The 18,150-nt window shown below is 44.1% G+C and overlaps 1 protein-coding gene across 1 annotated transcript; it reads right to left on the reverse strand.

Moving 5' to 3' along the window:
* Positions 1 to 282: 282 nt before the first annotated feature.
* On the reverse strand, positions 283 to 12,203 carry NAA20 (N-alpha-acetyltransferase 20, NatB catalytic subunit). The gene is made up of 6 exons (XM_073672465.1): positions 12,050 to 12,203; positions 9,302 to 9,326; positions 9,093 to 9,183; positions 6,776 to 6,911; positions 6,558 to 6,703; positions 283 to 3,075 (listed from the first exon to the last, which is right to left on the reverse strand). The coding sequence occupies exons 1-6, from the start codon at positions 12,100 to 12,102 to the stop codon at positions 2,990 to 2,992; spliced, it is 537 nt and encodes a 178-aa protein (XP_073528566.1). The 5' UTR covers positions 12,103 to 12,203; the 3' UTR covers positions 283 to 2,989.
* Between the last annotated feature and the right edge of the window lie 5,947 nt (positions 12,204 to 18,150).

Here is an 18,150-nt window from a genome sequence, read left to right on the forward strand (position 1 = left end):
GCGGCACACGACGGGGTCCTGGTCTCAAAATAGATGTGAGTCCCAGCAGGTGGGATCCGAATCTTTTGGACATTTTTGGCATTTGACATGGACATTTCTTAGATGGGAATAACCCTTTAACAACCACATTACCAAGTTTAGTAAATCTTCTACAAAACAGTGGAACAGAGAAAGCTTTGTCCAAACACAGGAACAATATTGATTTCTGGGAGAGTTCAGCTCCAGCTACTGTTGCATTGTGAATTCAGCCCCGGATTGTAAAAAAATATTCTTACATTGCAGTAATTTAAACATTTTTATTTTTCAAGCCTCATGAAACACCCAGCAATTACTATGTTAATGAGCATAGCTGCACATTTTATTCCATACATTCTCATATCAGCTTTTTACAGCATCATCATCTCCTAACATGAAGGAGGTTACATAGCAGATCATTATCACAGCGGCCTGGCAGACTGAAGCACTATATACAGAAGGTTCTTGGGCACAGCTACCACCTTATATTAATCTTTACACATCCATAGCCGAGCAGCAGGTCTGTGGGGCACTACCTAATGGCCGAGGCAAAAGACAACTTCACAATATTGGACCAAAGTGAGAATTGATTTATTTGTATCCTGAGAATCTCTCACTCAGTACCACAATAGGAACTCTGGCTCCTACTACAGAAACCGGGGTTCACAGGCTTAAAGGTATTTTCCAAAATCAGCGCCCCTCTTATCCATGGTCTCTGTCTGGTACTGCAGCTCAGCCTTATACACTTGGGTCTGCAATACCAGATAGAAACCCTTTATTTTTTCTAATCCTGATCACCTCTAAGGCTAAATAGGCGTGATCAGATGCAAAAAAAAAAAAAAAAAAAAAAAAAAAAAAAGATTTTTTCCCCCATCTTCTCCATTCTGTCAGTCCATGAAAAATTGCACCGCATTCATGTCATCCGAGTGTGGTCCGATTTTTTCACACGGACTCAATGACTTGAATGGCCGAGTGCGATCCGAATATCGGATACAAATTGTGCATGCTGTGATTTTTCCTTGGCCAGACTCTGTCCAAGGAAAAAAATAACAAAAATTAAAAAAATTGGACAGGTGCATAGCCCCATAGGATAACATTGGTCCGGGTGCGATTTGAGGTTTTGTCAGATCACATTCAGACTGAAAATACGGTCAGTCATAAATCAGACATTGGCTGTTATTGCAACCACGTGTTTTACTTATACACTGCGCTGTTTAAGAAAAAAAACTACTTTGGAAAAGCAGGATGGGGCTGATGTGTCTCGAATAACTAGTTCAAGAGGCCAGTGCCCAACATCTTCTCTTTGGCCTACTGCCCTATACTGACAGGTCTCTAGCTGGCCAGGGTTTCAGAGTCTGTTTTCCCTAAAATGATGCAGAGACTCAGAATGAGGGCAAAGTCAGAAGGCCGTATAACACAGACGACGACTGCATCACAATGCTCGAACTGGCCAGCAGCTCTCCTGACCCAAGCATATATTTCTATGCAGCTGTCACGCTCGGATCAGGAGAGCCGTCGGCCAGTCCGAGTGTGACAGTATACATTTCTGTGCAGCTGTCACGCTGGGGTTAGTAGAGCTGCCGGCCAGTCCGAGTGTGACAGTATATATTTCTATGCAGCTGTCACGCTTGGATCAGGAGAGCCGTCGGCCAGTCCGAGTGTGACCGTATAAATTTCTGTGCAGCTGTCACGCTGGGGTTAGTAGAGCTGCCGGCCAGTCCGAGTGTGACAGTATATATTTCTCTGCACCTGTCACGCTCGGATCAGGAGAGCCGTCGGCCAGTCCGAGTGTGACAGTATACATTTCTGTGCAGCTGTCACGCTCGGATCAGGAGAGCCGTCGGCCAGTCCGAGTGTGACAGTATACATTTCTGTGCAGCTGTCACGCTGGGGTTAGTAGAGCCGCCGGCCAGTCCGAGTGTGAAAGTATACATTTCTGTGCAGCTGTCACGCTCGGATCAGGAGAGCCGCCGGCCAGTCCGAGTGTGACAGTATACATTTCTGTGCAGCTGTCACGATGGGGTTAGTAGAACCGCCGGCCAGTCCGAGTGTGAAAGTATACATTTCTGTGCAGCTGTCACGCTGGGGTTAGTAGAGCCGCCGGCCAGTCCGAGTGTGACAGTATACATTTCTGTGCAGCTGTCACGCTCGGGTTAGGAGAGCCGCCGGCCAGTCCGAGTACAGGGATGCGATCGTCGTTCGGGTTATACGGCCGTCTGTCTGCACCCTAAAACATACAGGTCTGCATTAATGCCGCAGTGCCTGATTCATGGTGCCCGTGGTTGAGCATGAATCTCCTGACAAGTTTTCTTTAACTATAAATAAATAATGATATAGATACCTTTTCAGTTTTTATTTATACCAAAAAGTGTTTTTTTTGTTTTTTTACTAAAGCATTTTTTTGCAATATGGTCTCATTCAAAATGTTAGACTGTTTAGCTTCCAAAGCCTCTATGTATCAAAATATACAGCAGATTGAATAAAAAGGGTTGTCTGTAGCTTCCACATTGGGATGTGAGTGCGCTGATCAGGTTGTGCGAGGAGATTCATGAGAACAGGACGGGTGTAGGATTCCAGCTACTCGTCCTGGCAGGGATATGCAGACACATTATTAGCGCTTCTCACTGCCCAATGCATTAGTGTCGCAGACCACCCTTATATCAGTCAGCTATCATACTCCTTTACCTGATCTGAAAAGCCAAGTGTAATTTAGGGAAAGATTTAGTGTAGCACTATAAGATGTTATTAGGGCCATGGTATAAACCTATATACCTAATAAGACTTGATTTCTGATGGAATAGGACTTACAGTGAGCGTGTGAAGAAGGGATTTTTGGAGAACATAACATCTCAGGCTATTTCAAGTAGTTTGTGAATGATGGAAAAAACGCTGTCAGACTAGTTTAGCATTGTTCTATATATACAGAATATGCAAATATAATCTTCACTATTTCGCCCAAGAACCTCAGCTAAGGTTATTCGATATCCTCCGGCCTGACTGGGTGCGGTACAGGAATGATGGACTTTTTCTCTGTGTCTCTGGAAAGTGCTTTTCTCATGTCTGCAAAGAAAACAGAACACAAGGAAGCATGAACAGGACGGTATAATGTTACCTGCTAGGAGGACAAACCTATAGAAATCACATGTAGAATGAACACATCAGTCTGACCAGAAATACTAAACATTAGACCAGAAATCAGGCAGGATATGACAGATTTATTACACCTGATTTATAGACCTAGCTGCCTTGGTGGCAGACATGTACAGTACACCTGATGTGTGTGGCCTTTAGGTTCTGAATTGTTTCCTTGTGTTACATATGACAAAGTCGTGGCCACTGGATGAGATATTCTGAAATTCTGCAAATCATTTCATTACCCTTCAGAAAAAAACAAAAAAATTTGGAATATTTTGTTATCTTGTCATTCCCCAACTAATGACTTTTTTTTACTCTTTGCATCAAAGCAGCAGTAAAGGATCTTGATAAGACAAGCTGTAGTTTCTACACGTACCATTTTTAGGAATGTATAGTTACTATACTATAACTCTTATTAATTTAATTTTGGTAGTACAAGCAAAAAAAAAACAAAGAAGCATACAAATTGTTCACTTGCCTACAAAAGAATTTATTTAAAGCCCATGTTGTAGTGGTTATGAAGATATCAAGAGGGTAGGTGTTGCATTATTTTATAAATTTGTGTGTTATTTTTCATCATGTCACTGGGGCTGGCGATTACAGCTACAAGCTGATCTTTCTGCTTTTCCAGTGCCATTATCAGGCCCGATGGCCGCAGCGAGGGGTCAGGAGTACAGCTAGAAATGACAATTTCCCTGCAGTGCAATCACCTTAAAGGGTTATTCCATCATTGCCTTTCATGGCTCAGAGAATCATTACTTGTAGGTGTCTGCCACCAGAAGCTTAACTACTAAAACAGGCGAGTACAGCATTGATAAGCTCTTTGTGTAAGGCTATGTTCATACATGTTGGGTTTTTCCAGTGTCACAAATCAGCAGCAAAACCCAACTCTGGCAGGAAATCAGCTGCGTCAAAAACGCAGGTTTTGCTGTGTTTTTTTGTGCATTTTTTTTTCACTGTCCTTCTGTCTCTATTTATACATGTCCATGAAGTTCTGTGAAAAAAATAATCTCATTCTGGTTTTGGCATGGTGGGAGAGATAAATTGTTCAGGAATAGTTTAGACACTGGCAGTGCATTGAGTTTGTATGACACTGTTTACTTTCACACTATGGGGTCTGCCATTCAGTTGCTCAGGACCATTGTTCAATTTTACACCTCACTGGGCCACAGGTTTTGTTCAATAGCACACATAGCTCAGCCAATGTTTAAACTGTACACATCACTAATTTAATTAAACTCTTCTAGTACAAAACCATATCAGTGACCAAGATAACATGGTAAAATCACAAAAATAAATGAGTTTCACATGCTGCTGTACTTTTTTTCACTGAAAATGCAGCAAAACCTGATAGCTATCTTAACACATCATGTTTTTTCACTACCAATTACTTCCAATGGATGAAAAACGCTGAAAAAAATGAAAGTAGTGACATGCTCTACAGGTGATTCTCACAAAATTAGAATATCTAACATTTTATTTCAGTTCTTTAATACAAATAGTGAATCTCATTATATAGAGTCATTACAAACAGAGTGATCTATTTTAAGTGTTTATTTCTGTTAATGTTGATAATTATGGCTTACAGCCAATGAAAACACAAAAGTCATTATCTCAGTAAATTAGAATAATTTATAACAGGTTGAAAAATGTTTTTAAAATCCGAAATGTATGTTCAGTAAATGCCCTCAATACTTGGTCGGGCTCCTTTTGCATCAATTACTGCATCATTGCAGTGTGGCATGGAGGCGATCAGCCTGTGGCACTGCTGAGGTGTTATGGAAGCCCAGGTTGCCTTGATAGCAGCCTTCAGCTCGTCTGCATTGTTGGGTCTGGTGTCTCTCATCTTCCTCTTGACAATACCCCATAGATTCTCTATGGGGTTAAGGTAAGGCGAGTTTGCTGCCAATCAAGCACAGTGATACTGTTGTTTTTAAACCAGGTATTGGTACTTTTGGCAGTGTGGACAGGTGCCAAGTCCTGCTGGAGAATGAAATTTCCATCTCCAAAAAGCTTGTCGGCAGAGGGAAGCATGAAGTGCTCCAAAATTTCCTGGTAGACGGCTGCACTGACTTTGGTCTTGATAAAACACCGTGGACCTACACCAGCAGATGACATGGCTCCCCAAACCATCACTGATTGTGGAAACTTCACATTAGACCTCAAGCAGCTTGGATTGTGGCCTCTCCACTCTTCCTCCAGACTCTGGGACCTTGATTTCCAAATGAACTGCAAAATTTACTTTCATCTGAAAACAACACCTTGGACCACTGAGCAACAGTCCAGGTCTTTTTCTCCTTGGCCCAGGTAAGACGCTTCTGGCGTTGTCTATTGGTCATGAGTGGCTTGACACAAGGAATGCGACACTTGTAGCCCATGTCCTGGATACGTCTGTGTGTGGTGGCTCTTGAAGCAATGACTCCAGCAGCAGTCCACTCCTTGTGAATCTCCCCCAAATTTTTGAAAGGATTAAGAAAAGGCCATTCAAGGCTGAGGTTATCCTGGTTGCTTGTGCACCTTTTTCAACCACACTTTTTCCTTCCACTCAACTTTCCATTAATATGCTTGGATACAGCACTCTGTGAACAGCCATCTTCTTCAGTAATCACCTTTTGTGGCTTACCCTCCTTGTGGAGTGTGTCAATGACTGCCTTCTGGACATTTGTCAAGTCAGCAGTCTTCCCCATGATTGTGGAGCCTACTGAAACAGACTAAGGGACCTTTTTAAATGCGTAGGATGCCTTTGCAGGTGTTTTTTGTTAATTATTCTAATTTACTGAGATAATGACTTGTGTTTTCATTGGCTGTAAGCCATAATCATCAACGTTAACAAAAATAAACACTTGAAATAGATCACTCTGTTTGTAATGACTATGTTATATACGAGTTTCATTTTTTGTATTGAAGAACTGAAATAAATTAACATTTTGATGATATTTTAATTTTGTGAGAAGCACCTGAATTTTCCAAAAACCCAACCAAGGCACAAAATACGCAACAAACAAAAAACAAGATGTGTGAACCGAGAATTCTGGTTGCCCATAGACTTTGCTGGTACTGCAAAACGCAGCTGGGAAAGTTTGCATAAAAATCTGCAGCAAAAAATGCTGAAAAACCCAACATGTGTGAACATAGCCTTAGGCTTATAGAAATTAATGGGATTTATGGAAACAGCACAGTGCTGCTGCCTACACTGTTTCTGCAACATTGTAGCTCAGTTTTTGTACAGTTTCCATAACTCCCATTCATTTATAAGAGGGAAGGTCAGAGGCACTCGGCTGTTTCCGTAATCCGTCACTGGGGGCCAGGACCGGGAAGCAGCGGTGAAAGTCAGAGATGGGAGTAAGTATGTCAATGTGCTCAGAGGACTGTATAAGTTTCATTGATACCTCCATCTTGCTACTTACCATAGGCGTCCTCATCTGGCTCCCCGTTGCTGGCTGAGTAGTACTCGATCACGGTCCTGTACACACTATAACCCAGCTGCTTGTACATGTTAACTGCAACCTGATTGGATACTCTAACGAAAAGATCCACAAAGAACCCTCCTTTCCTGAAAATGAGGAAATGGCCATGAACGCAGAGAATAAAACCCATAATGTAATGAACACAGAAGAGTCGTCACCTTTCAGATATTTCTTCTAGAAGCTCCATGAGTTTAGCAGCCAAACCAAGACGGCGGAATTCAGGGGCTACAGAGAGTGCGGTGACGTGGCCGTGCCACTCCTCTCTGGCCACCGACCCTTCTGCTTTCCCCATTACTGCAACACAATGGAAAAAGTAATGGGATAACTCAGTCTTCAGACAGGTAATACTGACTTCACACACTGATATATACTATCGCTTATACAGAGCTATTAAGAGATTCTTCCTAGCACTCACATGTAGACGTTTGCCAATGCAAGTGGTTGAGATTTCGGTAGAAGAGCATACAGGCCAGAGACGGCCACTGTGGGGTTACAGGAACGATAACATGGAAGCCGAGCTCAGTCCAGCCTCATTTTCTCTGTACCATGTGAGGAGGGAAGCGAAAGAGTATACAGACATTACAGCAGGGGATCACAGCTGATTCTTTGTGAGATAAAACATTTCCCTGCCTGTTTAAAAACCTTTTATCTTACAGAAAGAATCAACTGTAATCCCCTGCTGTAATATCTGTATACTATTTTGCTTCCTCCCCTGCCCAGGAGCTGTGGTATGATCAGACCATGTTACTGCACGGTCAGACACAGCCATTACACAGTACACAGCAGGGGAACATTTATAAGATTATCTCAGCATAGGAACATTATTTGACCCCTTCACGGCATATGACATATTTACGTCATATGTCGTGTCCCTACACATGACAGCTGATTTTATCAGCTGGCATGTGCCTTTAACAGCAGGGGGTGAATCGGAGCTCCACCCACAGCTTTTAACCAGTGAAATCCCACTGTTCATCACTGACAGCGGGATTTAACAAGTGCCAGCGGGAAGAGCGTCATTCATCCCACCCATCGGTGCTCCTGTCACATGATCGAGGGCGTCGATAGGTTATCATGACAGCCGGGGGTCTGCAGAAGAACCCCATGCTTGTCATATGGTACTCATGTGAATGTCGTTTTTTTTTGGGCCGCTGCAACATTGCAATAAAATGTAATAAGAGGTGATCAAACATCGTATCTACCCCAAAAAACGTCATCTCGGTGGGCAAAAATTAAGCCATCACACAGCCCAGTTCCCGAAAAATAGAAGCATTAAGGGTCTCAGAAAATTGTGACAAACGCAAAAACTTTTTTTCATACAAATTTCAGATTTTTTTTTTACCACTTAAATAAAAAAACTATATGTTTGGTATATTCGCACTGACCTGTGTAATCATGATATCAGGTCAGTTTCAGAGAAAATGGTAATGAAAAAAAAAAAACTGTGGAATTGCACTTTTTAAAAAAAAAAAATATTGTTTGTTTGTACCACAATGACTGTAGCCAAGACTAAGAGCAGCAATGATCAAAAAGCGTGGGCCTTGCCGCTACTGTCAAACAGTATAGTATTGGTGGGGGTCTCATAACCTGAACCCCCACCAATCAAAGCTATAGCATTTTTCGGACTATAAGACTCACTGTTTTCCTCCAAAATTTTTGGAGGAAAGTGGGGGGTTGTGTATTATAGTCCAGAAATACGGTCTGGCTGGAGATGGTGGGAGGTGTTGGGGGGGGGGGCAGCGGAGCAGGTCACAGGAGGCAGAAGTAGCCTGCTGCGGCTAACACTGTGCCCGATGTTAAAGAAAATGAATACTCCTCATGCCCATGGGAGTGGAGAGCAATGGATATTCATTCTTTAATAGCGGGCACAGTGTTAGCGGCAGCCGCGGCTCCTGCACCTGCTGGGCGATCACGTGTGCCCACGATTAAAGAGAATGAATATTCATTGCTCTCCACTCCCATGGGCAATGAATATTGCGGCAGCTGATCTCGGTGTGTGGGAGCGCATGGCAGTGACGTCATGTGCTGCTCACACGCTGAGATCAGAAGCTGGCAACAGAGCAGGACACAGCACTGGAGCAGAGTGAAGGCAAGTACAATCATTTATTTTTTCTTATGTGTGCAGCGTGATGGGGATGATGGTGCCATGCACACCAGGATGGTGATGGTGTACCATGCATACCTGGATGGGGGTGGCAGTGCATACCAGGATGTAGATGAGAGCCATATTTATACCCCCCCCCCATGGCATCATGACCACATTTTTTTGCTTCAATATTTTTTTTCTATTTTCCTCCTCTAAAACCTAGGTGCGTCTTATGATGCAGTGCGTCTTATAGTCCGAAAAAATACGGTACTTAACAGTGGATATAACAGATCAACAATTATTTGAAGTCTAGTTACTCTTGTAGTGTCCGTAGGTCCCTTGCTTCTGCCATGAATAACCATACAGGCCGTTACTGTAGAATTACTTACTGTAACCCATAAGTTCTCCACCAGGCGCCTCGGCAACAATGAAGTATTCGGGCCAGTGCGCCAGATACTGTAAGTAGAAAGGGATCCCATACTGCAGCTGCCGTTAAGGTAACATTGGGATCCAGGATCTCGCTGCATTGTGATCTCTAGGACAATGCGCTTTCATGAAAAAGAACTTGGAGTGGTTTTAGATTAATCAAAAAGGATACAGTTTCTGTGAGAGGATCCAAATTTCTGTAGAAAAAAAAAAATACACGGTAAGTATTTGCGGCGGCTGAAACAATCATAACTAATAAACTAAGCATATTATCGTCGACAAAATGCACCTCCAGAGCCATGTTAGTAAATGTACCACAATTATATTTTGCACTGTATGGTAGTTGTTTATTGTTTATAATAATTCTACTTCTTGGTCATTTTGTACTGGGGTTGTGCTAATGGACTGGAGCTAACCTGAGCAAGCAGAGCTGCAGTATAAAGCACAGTGAAGGAAAACAGAATTTGTGTTGACACAGGTAAAGCATAAATTGTTAGGGGTATATGCAGATACGGCAACAGCACTGAGCTTCTGGATTGTCCCTGTTAATCAATTGTGTAGGGCACAGGACACCATGTCTGTAGTGGGTTCCCCATTCTGTGCAGCATAGCCATGAGGGTCACTGAGTATAAGGTACCAATATACATCAGAGCAAAGCCAGCAGACCCTGCCAAATTCAGAGGAACCAAACATCTACATCTATGTTATGACTTTATCGAGGCCCCCAACATAAGAGGAAGAAATATCAAGAATGGAAAAATCTGGCAGCGGCTTGTTCCACTCTCTCCAATTAAAACATGAACGCGCTACCAAGTTGGGTGTGTATGCATATGTGGGGGTCAGGCGAGAGAGAGCAATCCGTGTTCTTCAATAGCTACTGAAGATATACGGTATGATGACGTCTGTAAAGTGCCGCGCAATTAATGGCGCTATATACGTGAGCAAAAAATATATATACTGGCACTTTAAGGGTTTTTTGGCATATAAACTACTGTATCAGTAACAGTAGCTGTATCCTAACAGTGCAAATTAGGGGCCATTTACACCTGTTGACCATGAGCTAAAAATGACCATTGATTGGCACCGGGCACTGAACGATCTGTAATAGATCAGCGCACATAAGCTGCCATTGTTCTCAGCAGCGTAGATCAGGATAATGTGCTGTCAAGGACAATGTGCAAGCCAAAAGATTATTTCATCCGACGAGCGAGTGATCAGCAGCCTGCTTAGTGAGAAAGCCTTCTAGGAATGCTCGTGTCCCAATAGGAAGCTTTTTCATGATAATGGTACAGGGTAAATGCTCCTTACTGCCAACATTACACGACATCACAAGATAGGAGAGCAGAGAGGAGCAAATTGATGTGTAGGGCCCTGGTGCAGCCTGCAATGTGCTTCTTCTGACCTGTAGGCCTGGAACGACGTCATGCATGTATCAGGTGCAACAATGACGTCGTACCGGACCTACAAAGCAGAAGCCCCGGGGTGCTGTGGGCAGGAGGTGTTCGCAGGGCTCCTCTCTGGCAGCCGGCCTTTCACGTGGTTGCTCCACCAGGGTCCGACTAATCCAGTCACTGTTGTGAAAGCCTCTTGACCGATGGAAGTCTGACCGCAGGGGCCGCCACTGATTGTGAGAACAAGGCTCTGAACCGCTCAGTGATAACAGAGCGGGGCCTATGGAGATGTGAGCGGCCATCTTCAGCGCTGCCACAGACGATAAATAGTGCAGTGACGTGCGAGCCATGCTCCAATCCAAAGGGGCTTTTCAGGGCCTGGTTCTTAGGATCAGTGGACACCCCCGAGGTCAGACACCCACCAATCACCACAGTGTCACCTATCCTGTGTAACCTACAATGTTAGGAATAAACCATAAGAGCGACCATGCAGGTGAGGCCGAGATCACAGCTGTGCTGGAGCCACCATTGCTGATTCTACCACTATGGATGCTGCGCTTTCGTTCTAATCTAAATAATGGGCTCCTTCATGTAACCTGCAGCGGCCTCTGTAGTCAGCAGGGTCAACTGGGCGACAGACTCCGCATCAACCCATAATATCAGCTCCATGGTTACCAGCTGTGCTCCTGGTCACACAGCACCTTTAAGGCCTGCCTTATGTATCAGCAGTGGTGGTCAGACACCTCCATTAAGGCCTGCCTTATGTATCAGCAGTGGTGGTCAGACACCTCCATTAAGGCCAGCCTTATGTATCAGCAGTGGTGGTCAGAGAGCCCCTTTAAGGCCTGCCTTATGTATCAGCAGTGGTGGTCAGAGAGCCCCTTTAAGGCCTGCCTTATGTATCAGCAGTGGTGGTCAGAGAGCCCCTTTAAGGCCTGCCTTATTTATCAGCAGTGGTCAGACACCCCCTTTAAGGCCAGCCTTATGTATCAGCAGTGCTGGTCAGACACCCCCTTTAAGGCCAGCCTTATGTATCAGCAGTGCTGGTCAGACACCCCCTTTAAGGCCAGCCTTATGTATCAGCAGTGCTGGTCAGACACCCCCTTTAAGGCCAGCCTTATGTATCAGCAGTGCTGGTCAGACACCCCCTTTAAGGCCAGCCTTATGTATCAGCAGTGCTGGTCAGACACCCCCTTTAAGGCCAGCCTTATGTATCAGCAGTGCTGGTCAGACACCCCCTTTAAGGCCAGCCTTATGTATCAGCAGTGCTGGTCAGACACCCCCTTTAAGGCCAGCCTTATGTATCAGCAGTGCTGGTCAGACACCCCTTTTAAACATAATCTGTCACCCCCTGGGACTTATCAAACCTCTAATATGGGGCATACAGGTAGGTATAGAGTCACATTTCTATCACCTGTATGGCCATATTAGAGGTCTGATAAGTCCCAGGGGGTGACAGGTTCCCTCAGTAGTACGCAGGGCGGTTTTCTGAGAAGGAATATCCCCATATTCTCCCGCCCTCGTCTCACATGTTGTTGAACCGAAAAAGATCGTCACAGGTGAAAGCTCGCAGAGAAGTCATCCTCCCTCCGTAGCAGCAACACACCGGGAACCACTGGCGGAAGAGTCGAGCAAACACGGAACGGAAGTGTGCGCGGACGTGACGTCAGAGCACTGGCAAAATGCTAGGCTGCCATGCAGGACGCTGGCAGGGCTGCAGTTGTCATGGGGATGTGCTGGCTCTGCAGCTGGGCGGGGCTTAGTTCGCTCTGGCCAATCAGCTGTGCTTGACGGGCTGCTCTTACCAGTTGTCACTGGCTCAGTCCTATTTATAGTTCCTGTATATGGGGCAGAGCAGGTGTCGTACAGCTGTGCGCTGTGGCCGCCTCCGCACAGGGTTATCAGTACCGGGCACTGGTGTCAGCTTTATTACTGCTCGTGTAATAGTGGATGCGGGGGCTTTATAAATATGGTGACCCCCAACAAAATGGCTTCTAATGTATTTATGCGAGAGCACGTAGCTGCATTAGTGACCCTGCACCACCGGCCTTATCCTACCAAGCACCGGCAGTCACAGAGAGACGTGTGGGCTCCATTGTGACCGGCTCCTCACGAAATTCTCATTATTTTGAGGCGTCTAGAATATGATGCCATACTATATAATAAAGCTGGAAGGACAGCGCCAATGTGACACCACTGCTCTCCTTGTGTGAAGGACCCGCCCTGCACTGGTCACTGAGACACCAAGATTATCTGTGCTGCACTAACACCTTCACTATTCTATTCAGAGACACTGCATCTAGGGTACTAAAGGGAACCTGTCATCAGATTCATGCTGCTGAACCGCAGGGAGCATGAATCAGATCCCACCACAGGGAGCATGAATCAGATCCCACCACAGGGAGCATGAATCAGATCCCACCACAGGGAGCATGAATCAGATCCCACCACTGGGAGCATGAATCAGATCCCACGAGTAGCATGAATCAGATCCCACAGGCACCATGAATCAGATCCCAAGAGCAACATGAATCAGATCCCACAGGTAGAATGAATCGGATCCTACGGGCAGCATGAATCAGATCTCACAGGCATCATGAAATCAGATCCCACGGGCAGCATGAATCAGATCTCACGGGCAGCATGAATCAGATCTCACAGGCATCATGAATCAGATCTCACGGGCATCATGAATCAGATCCCACGGGCAGCATGAATCAGATCCCACGGGCAGCATGAATCAGATCTCACGGGCAGCATGAATCAGATCCCACGGGCAGCATGAATCAGATGCCAAGAGCAGCATGAATCAGATCCCATGAGCAGCATGAATCAGATCCCACAGGTAGCATGAATCAGATCCCATGGGCAGCATGAATCAGATCCCACAGGTAGCATGAATCAGATCCCATGGGCAGCATGAATCAGATCTCACGGGAGCATGAATCAGATCCCACAGGCACCATGAATCAGATCCCACCACAGGGAGCATGAATCAGATCCCACCACAGGGAGCATGAATCAGATCCCACGAGTTGCATGAATCAGATCCCACGAGTAGCATGAATCAGATCCCACGAGTAGCATGAATCAGATCCCACAGGCACCATGAATCAGATCCCAAGAGCAGCATGAATCAGATCCCACGAGCAGCATGAATCAGACCCCACAGGTAGCATGAATCAGACCCCACGGGCAGCATAAATCAGATCTCAAAGGCATCATGAATCAGATCCCATTGGCAGCATGAATCAGATCCCACGGGTAGCATGAGTCAGATCTCACAGGCAGCATGAATCAGATCCCACGGGCAGCATGAATCAGATGCCAAGAGCAGCATGAATCAGATCCCATGAGCAGCATGAATCAGATCCCACAGGTAGCATGAATCAGATCCCACGGGCAGCATGAATCATATCTCACAGGCATCATGAATCAGATCCCACGGGCAGCATGAATCAGATCTCACGGGAGCATGAATCAGATCCCACAGGCACCATGAATCAGATCCCACCACAGGGAGCATGAATCAGATCCCACGAGTTGCATGAATCTGATCCCACGAGTAGCATGAATCAGATCCCACGAGTAGCATGAATCAGATCCCACGGGCAGCATGAATCAGATCCCACGGGTAGCATGAGTTAGATCCCACAGGCAGCATGAATCAGATCCCACGGGCAGCATGAATCAGATCCTATAGGCAGCATGAATCAGATCCCATGGGCTGCATGAATCAGATCCCACGGGCAGCATGAATCAGATCCCATGGGCAGCAGGAATCAGTTCCCATGGACAGCATGAATCAGATCCCAGAGGCAGCATGTATCAGATCCCACGGGCAGCATGAATTAGATCCCATAGATAGCATGAATCAGATCCCACGGGCAGCATGAATCAGATCTGACCTCTCCCGCCACCGTTCAAATTAATTGACAGGTCTCTCCCATATGTGTACATAAGGAGAGACCTGTCAATCAACTAGGGCGGGGCATTATTAGACTAGTAGTATCTCTTCGAGGCTCCATTTTCAAACTATGATTTTGTTGAAACGTTTGAGAGTAAAACACACTGCTGTAATTGTACAGGCAGGCTCTGATTCATGCTGTCCCTGGTTTAGGTAGCATGAAGGTTTCCTATATATAATAATTGTGTCATTTTGAACATTTATCCATTAGGTTGTTTTGTATTCATGTTAAGAATCCAATACATTTCTCTCAAAAACACCTTTTTTTTGCCAATTACCGCCCCTTTTCAGGATAATTTCAATCTCAGCAATTTCAACAATTTAAATTACCCTTATGCATTTCTACATAATGTTTTTTTGTGAATCCTGAATATGTACTGTTATTTTTATTAATATTGTATATATGTTCTGATATTTGTTTTTTCATTTTTCTTGTTGTACAACCTATATCCTGTAGACTGCAGATGCATTCCACACAATATATAATATGATGGGAATCATAATTGATAAAGGATTTTATGCAATATTCATTACCACTTGGCATGATTATTGATCTTTACTTTTTATTATAAGGACATAAATGACAATTATTTCCGCATTTAAAAAATCCCTTTTCAGATAACCATGTAGTTTTTTCTTTTCTGTCATTCTTATACACATGCTAGGAGATATTACTTAGTGCATTGCCTTTGTTAGCTACGATTCTATATAGTTTATCTAGGAGTTTATTTAAACTGACATAGTGTAGGTATATACTTGTTGATCTTTTTTTAATATTGTGAGCTACAGTGGCTTGTATAAGTTTGAGCACCCCTGGTCAAAATTACTGTTATTGTGAACAGTTAAGCAAGTTGAAGATTAAATGATCTGGAAAAGGGCTAAAGTTAAAGATGACACATTTCCTTTATACTTTAGGCAAAAAAACCCTATATACAGTACAGACCAAAAGTTTGGACACACCTTCTCATTTAAAGATTTTTCTGTATTTTCAAGACTATGAAAATTGTACATTCACACTGAAGGCATCAAAACTATGAATTAATACATGTGGAATTATATACTTAACAAAAAAGTGTGAAACAACTGAAAATATGTCTTATATTCTAGGTTCTTCAAAGTAGCCACCTTTAGCTTTGATGACTGCTTTGCACACTCTTGGCATTCTCTTGATGAGCTTCAAGAGGTAGTCACCGGAAATGGTCTTCCAACAATCTTGAAGGAGTTCCCAGAGATGCTTAGCACTTGTTGGCCCTTTTGCCTTCACTCTGCGGTCCAGCTCACCCAAAACCATCTCGATTGGGTTCAGGTCTGGTGACTGTGGAGGCCAGGTCATCTGTCGTAGCACCCCATCACTCTGCTCCTTGGTCAAATAGCCCTTACACAGCCTGGAGGTGTGTTTGGGGTCATTGTCCTGTTGAAAAATAAATGATGGCCCAACTAAACTTTAACCGGATGGAATAGCATGCCGCTGCAAGATGCTGTGGTAGCCATGCTGGTTCAGTATGCCTTCAATTTTGAATAAATCCCCAACAGTGTCACCAGCAAAGCACCCCCACACCATCACACCTCCTCCTCCATGCTTCACGGTGGGAACCAGGCATGTAGAGTCCATACGTTCACCTTTTCTGCGTCGCACAAAGACACGGTGGTTGGAACCAAATTTGGACTCATCAGACCAAAGCACAGATTTCCACTGGTCTAATGTCCATTCCTTGTGTTTTTTAGCCCAAACTTATCTCTTCTGCTTGTTGCCTGTCGTTAGCAGTGGTTTCCTAGCAGCTATTTTACCATGAAGGCCTGCTGCACAAAGTCTCCTCTTAACATTTGTTGAAGAGATGTGTCTGCTGCTAGAACTCTGTGTGGCATTGACCTGGTCTCTAATCTGAGCTGCTGTTAACCTGCGATTTCTGAGGCTGGTGACTCAGATAAACTTATCCTCAGAAGCAGAGGTGACTCTTGGTCTTCCTTTCCTGGGGCGGTCCTCATGTGAGCCAGTTTCTTTGTAGCGCTTGATGGTTTTTGCAACTGCACTTGGGGACACTTTCAAAGTTTGTCCAATTTTTCGGACTGACTGGCCTTCATTTCTTAAAGTAATGATGGCCACACGTTTTTCTTTACTTAGCTGCTTTTTTCTTGCCATAATACAAATTCTAACAGTCTATTCAGTAGGACTATCAGCTGTGTATCCACCTGACTTCTGCACAACACAACTGATGGTCCCAACCCCATTTATAAGGCAAGAAATCCCACTTATTAAATCTGACAGGACACACCTGTGAAGTGAAAACCATTTCTGGTGACTACCTCTTGAAGCTCATCAAGAGAATGCCAACAGTGTGCAAAGCAGTCATCAAAGCAAAAGGTGGCTACTTTGAAGAACCTAGAATATAAGACATATTTTAAGTTGTTTCACACTTTTTTGTTAAGTATATATTTCCACATGTGTTAATTCATAGTTTTGATGCCTTCAGTGTGAATGTACAATTTTCATAGTCATGAAAATACAGAAAAATCTTTAAATGAGGTGTGTCCAAACTTTTGGTCTGTACTGTATATATTGTAATTTTTTGCATATAAAAAGGAAAATGGACAGATGCGAAAGTTTTGGCACCCTGCATGGTTAGTACCTAGTAGCATCCCATTTTGCAAGTATTACAGCTTGTAAATGCTTTTTGTAGCCAGCCATTAGTCTTTCAATTCTTGTTTGAGAGATTTTCATCCATTCTTCCAGTTCTGTGAGATTCTTGGGTCGTCGTGCATGCACTACTATTTTGAGGTCTAGCCACGGATTTTCAATGATGTTCAGATTAGGGGACTGTGAGGGCCATTGTAAAACTTTCAGCTTGCGCCTTTTGAGGTAGTCTATTGTAGATTTTGACGTGAGTTTAGGATCATTATCTATTTGTAGAAGCCATCCTCTTTTCTGCTTCAACGTTTTTACAGATAGTGTTATGTTTGCATCAAAAATTTGTTGAAATTTCATTGAATCCATTCTTCCTTCTACCTGTGCAAATTGTCTCTTCAGAGAGGAAAAGATCTAAAACTTTAGTGCCACCTACAGGAAGTAGCAATCCTAAAAGTCAGTATTGACCCTTTAACGAGCCTTGTCACATGACTTAGGATAAAAGCTAAGACCAGAAACTCAATTTGCAGACACTGTGTTTCGGGGTACTGCCCCTTGTCAGTGCAAAGTGTGAGTTCTGGTTTGGCTGGATGAGAGGCGTCAGACCGGCATCTAAGAAGTAACGTTTCGCCTTGTGGAGAGCAACATGCTAAGCACGTCAAGGTGAGGAGACTTTTCAAGCCGCAATGCTACTCTGGGAAATATGCTACTTCCAATAGGTGGCACCAGAGTTCTAGTTCTCTTCCTCTCTGAAGAGACAATTTGCATATTCCCCAGAGGAGCATTGCGGCTTGAAAAGTCTCTTCACCTTGACGTGCTTAGCATGACGCTCTCCACAAGGAGAAACGTTACTTCTTAGATATCCCTCTACCCGTAAAATGTTCCCTTTGCCATGGCGGCAACACAACCCCAAAGCATGATTGATCCACCCCCATGCTTAATGGTTTGTGAGATGTTCTTTTCCTGAAATTCTGTGCACTTTTTTCTCCACACATACCTTTGATCATTGTGGCCAAAGAGTTCTAATTTAACCTCTTCGG

The sequence above is a fragment of the Phyllobates terribilis genome, unplaced genomic scaffold (assembly GCF_046119375.1).
Source record: "Phyllobates terribilis strain yellow unplaced genomic scaffold, ASM4611937v1 Scaffold_3__8_contigs__length_932513732, whole genome shotgun sequence".
NCBI lineage: Eukaryota > Metazoa > Chordata > Amphibia > Anura > Dendrobatidae > Phyllobates > Phyllobates terribilis.

Excerpts from the sequence above, each read along its gene's own strand:
- NAA20 (XM_073672465.1), bottom strand. The coding sequence starts at position 12,102 with ATGACTTCTCTGCGAGCTTTCACCTGTGACGATCTTTTTCGGTTCAAC. Across the intron at positions 9,327-12,049 it reads CTTTTTCGGTTCAACAACAT|AAATTTGGATCCTCTCACAG; the intron begins GTGAGACGAGGG and ends TTTTTTCTACAG. Across the intron at positions 3,076-6,557 it reads GCCAGATGAGGACGCCTATG|ACATGAGAAAAGCACTTTCC; the intron begins GTAAGTAGCAAG and ends TTTTCTTTGCAG.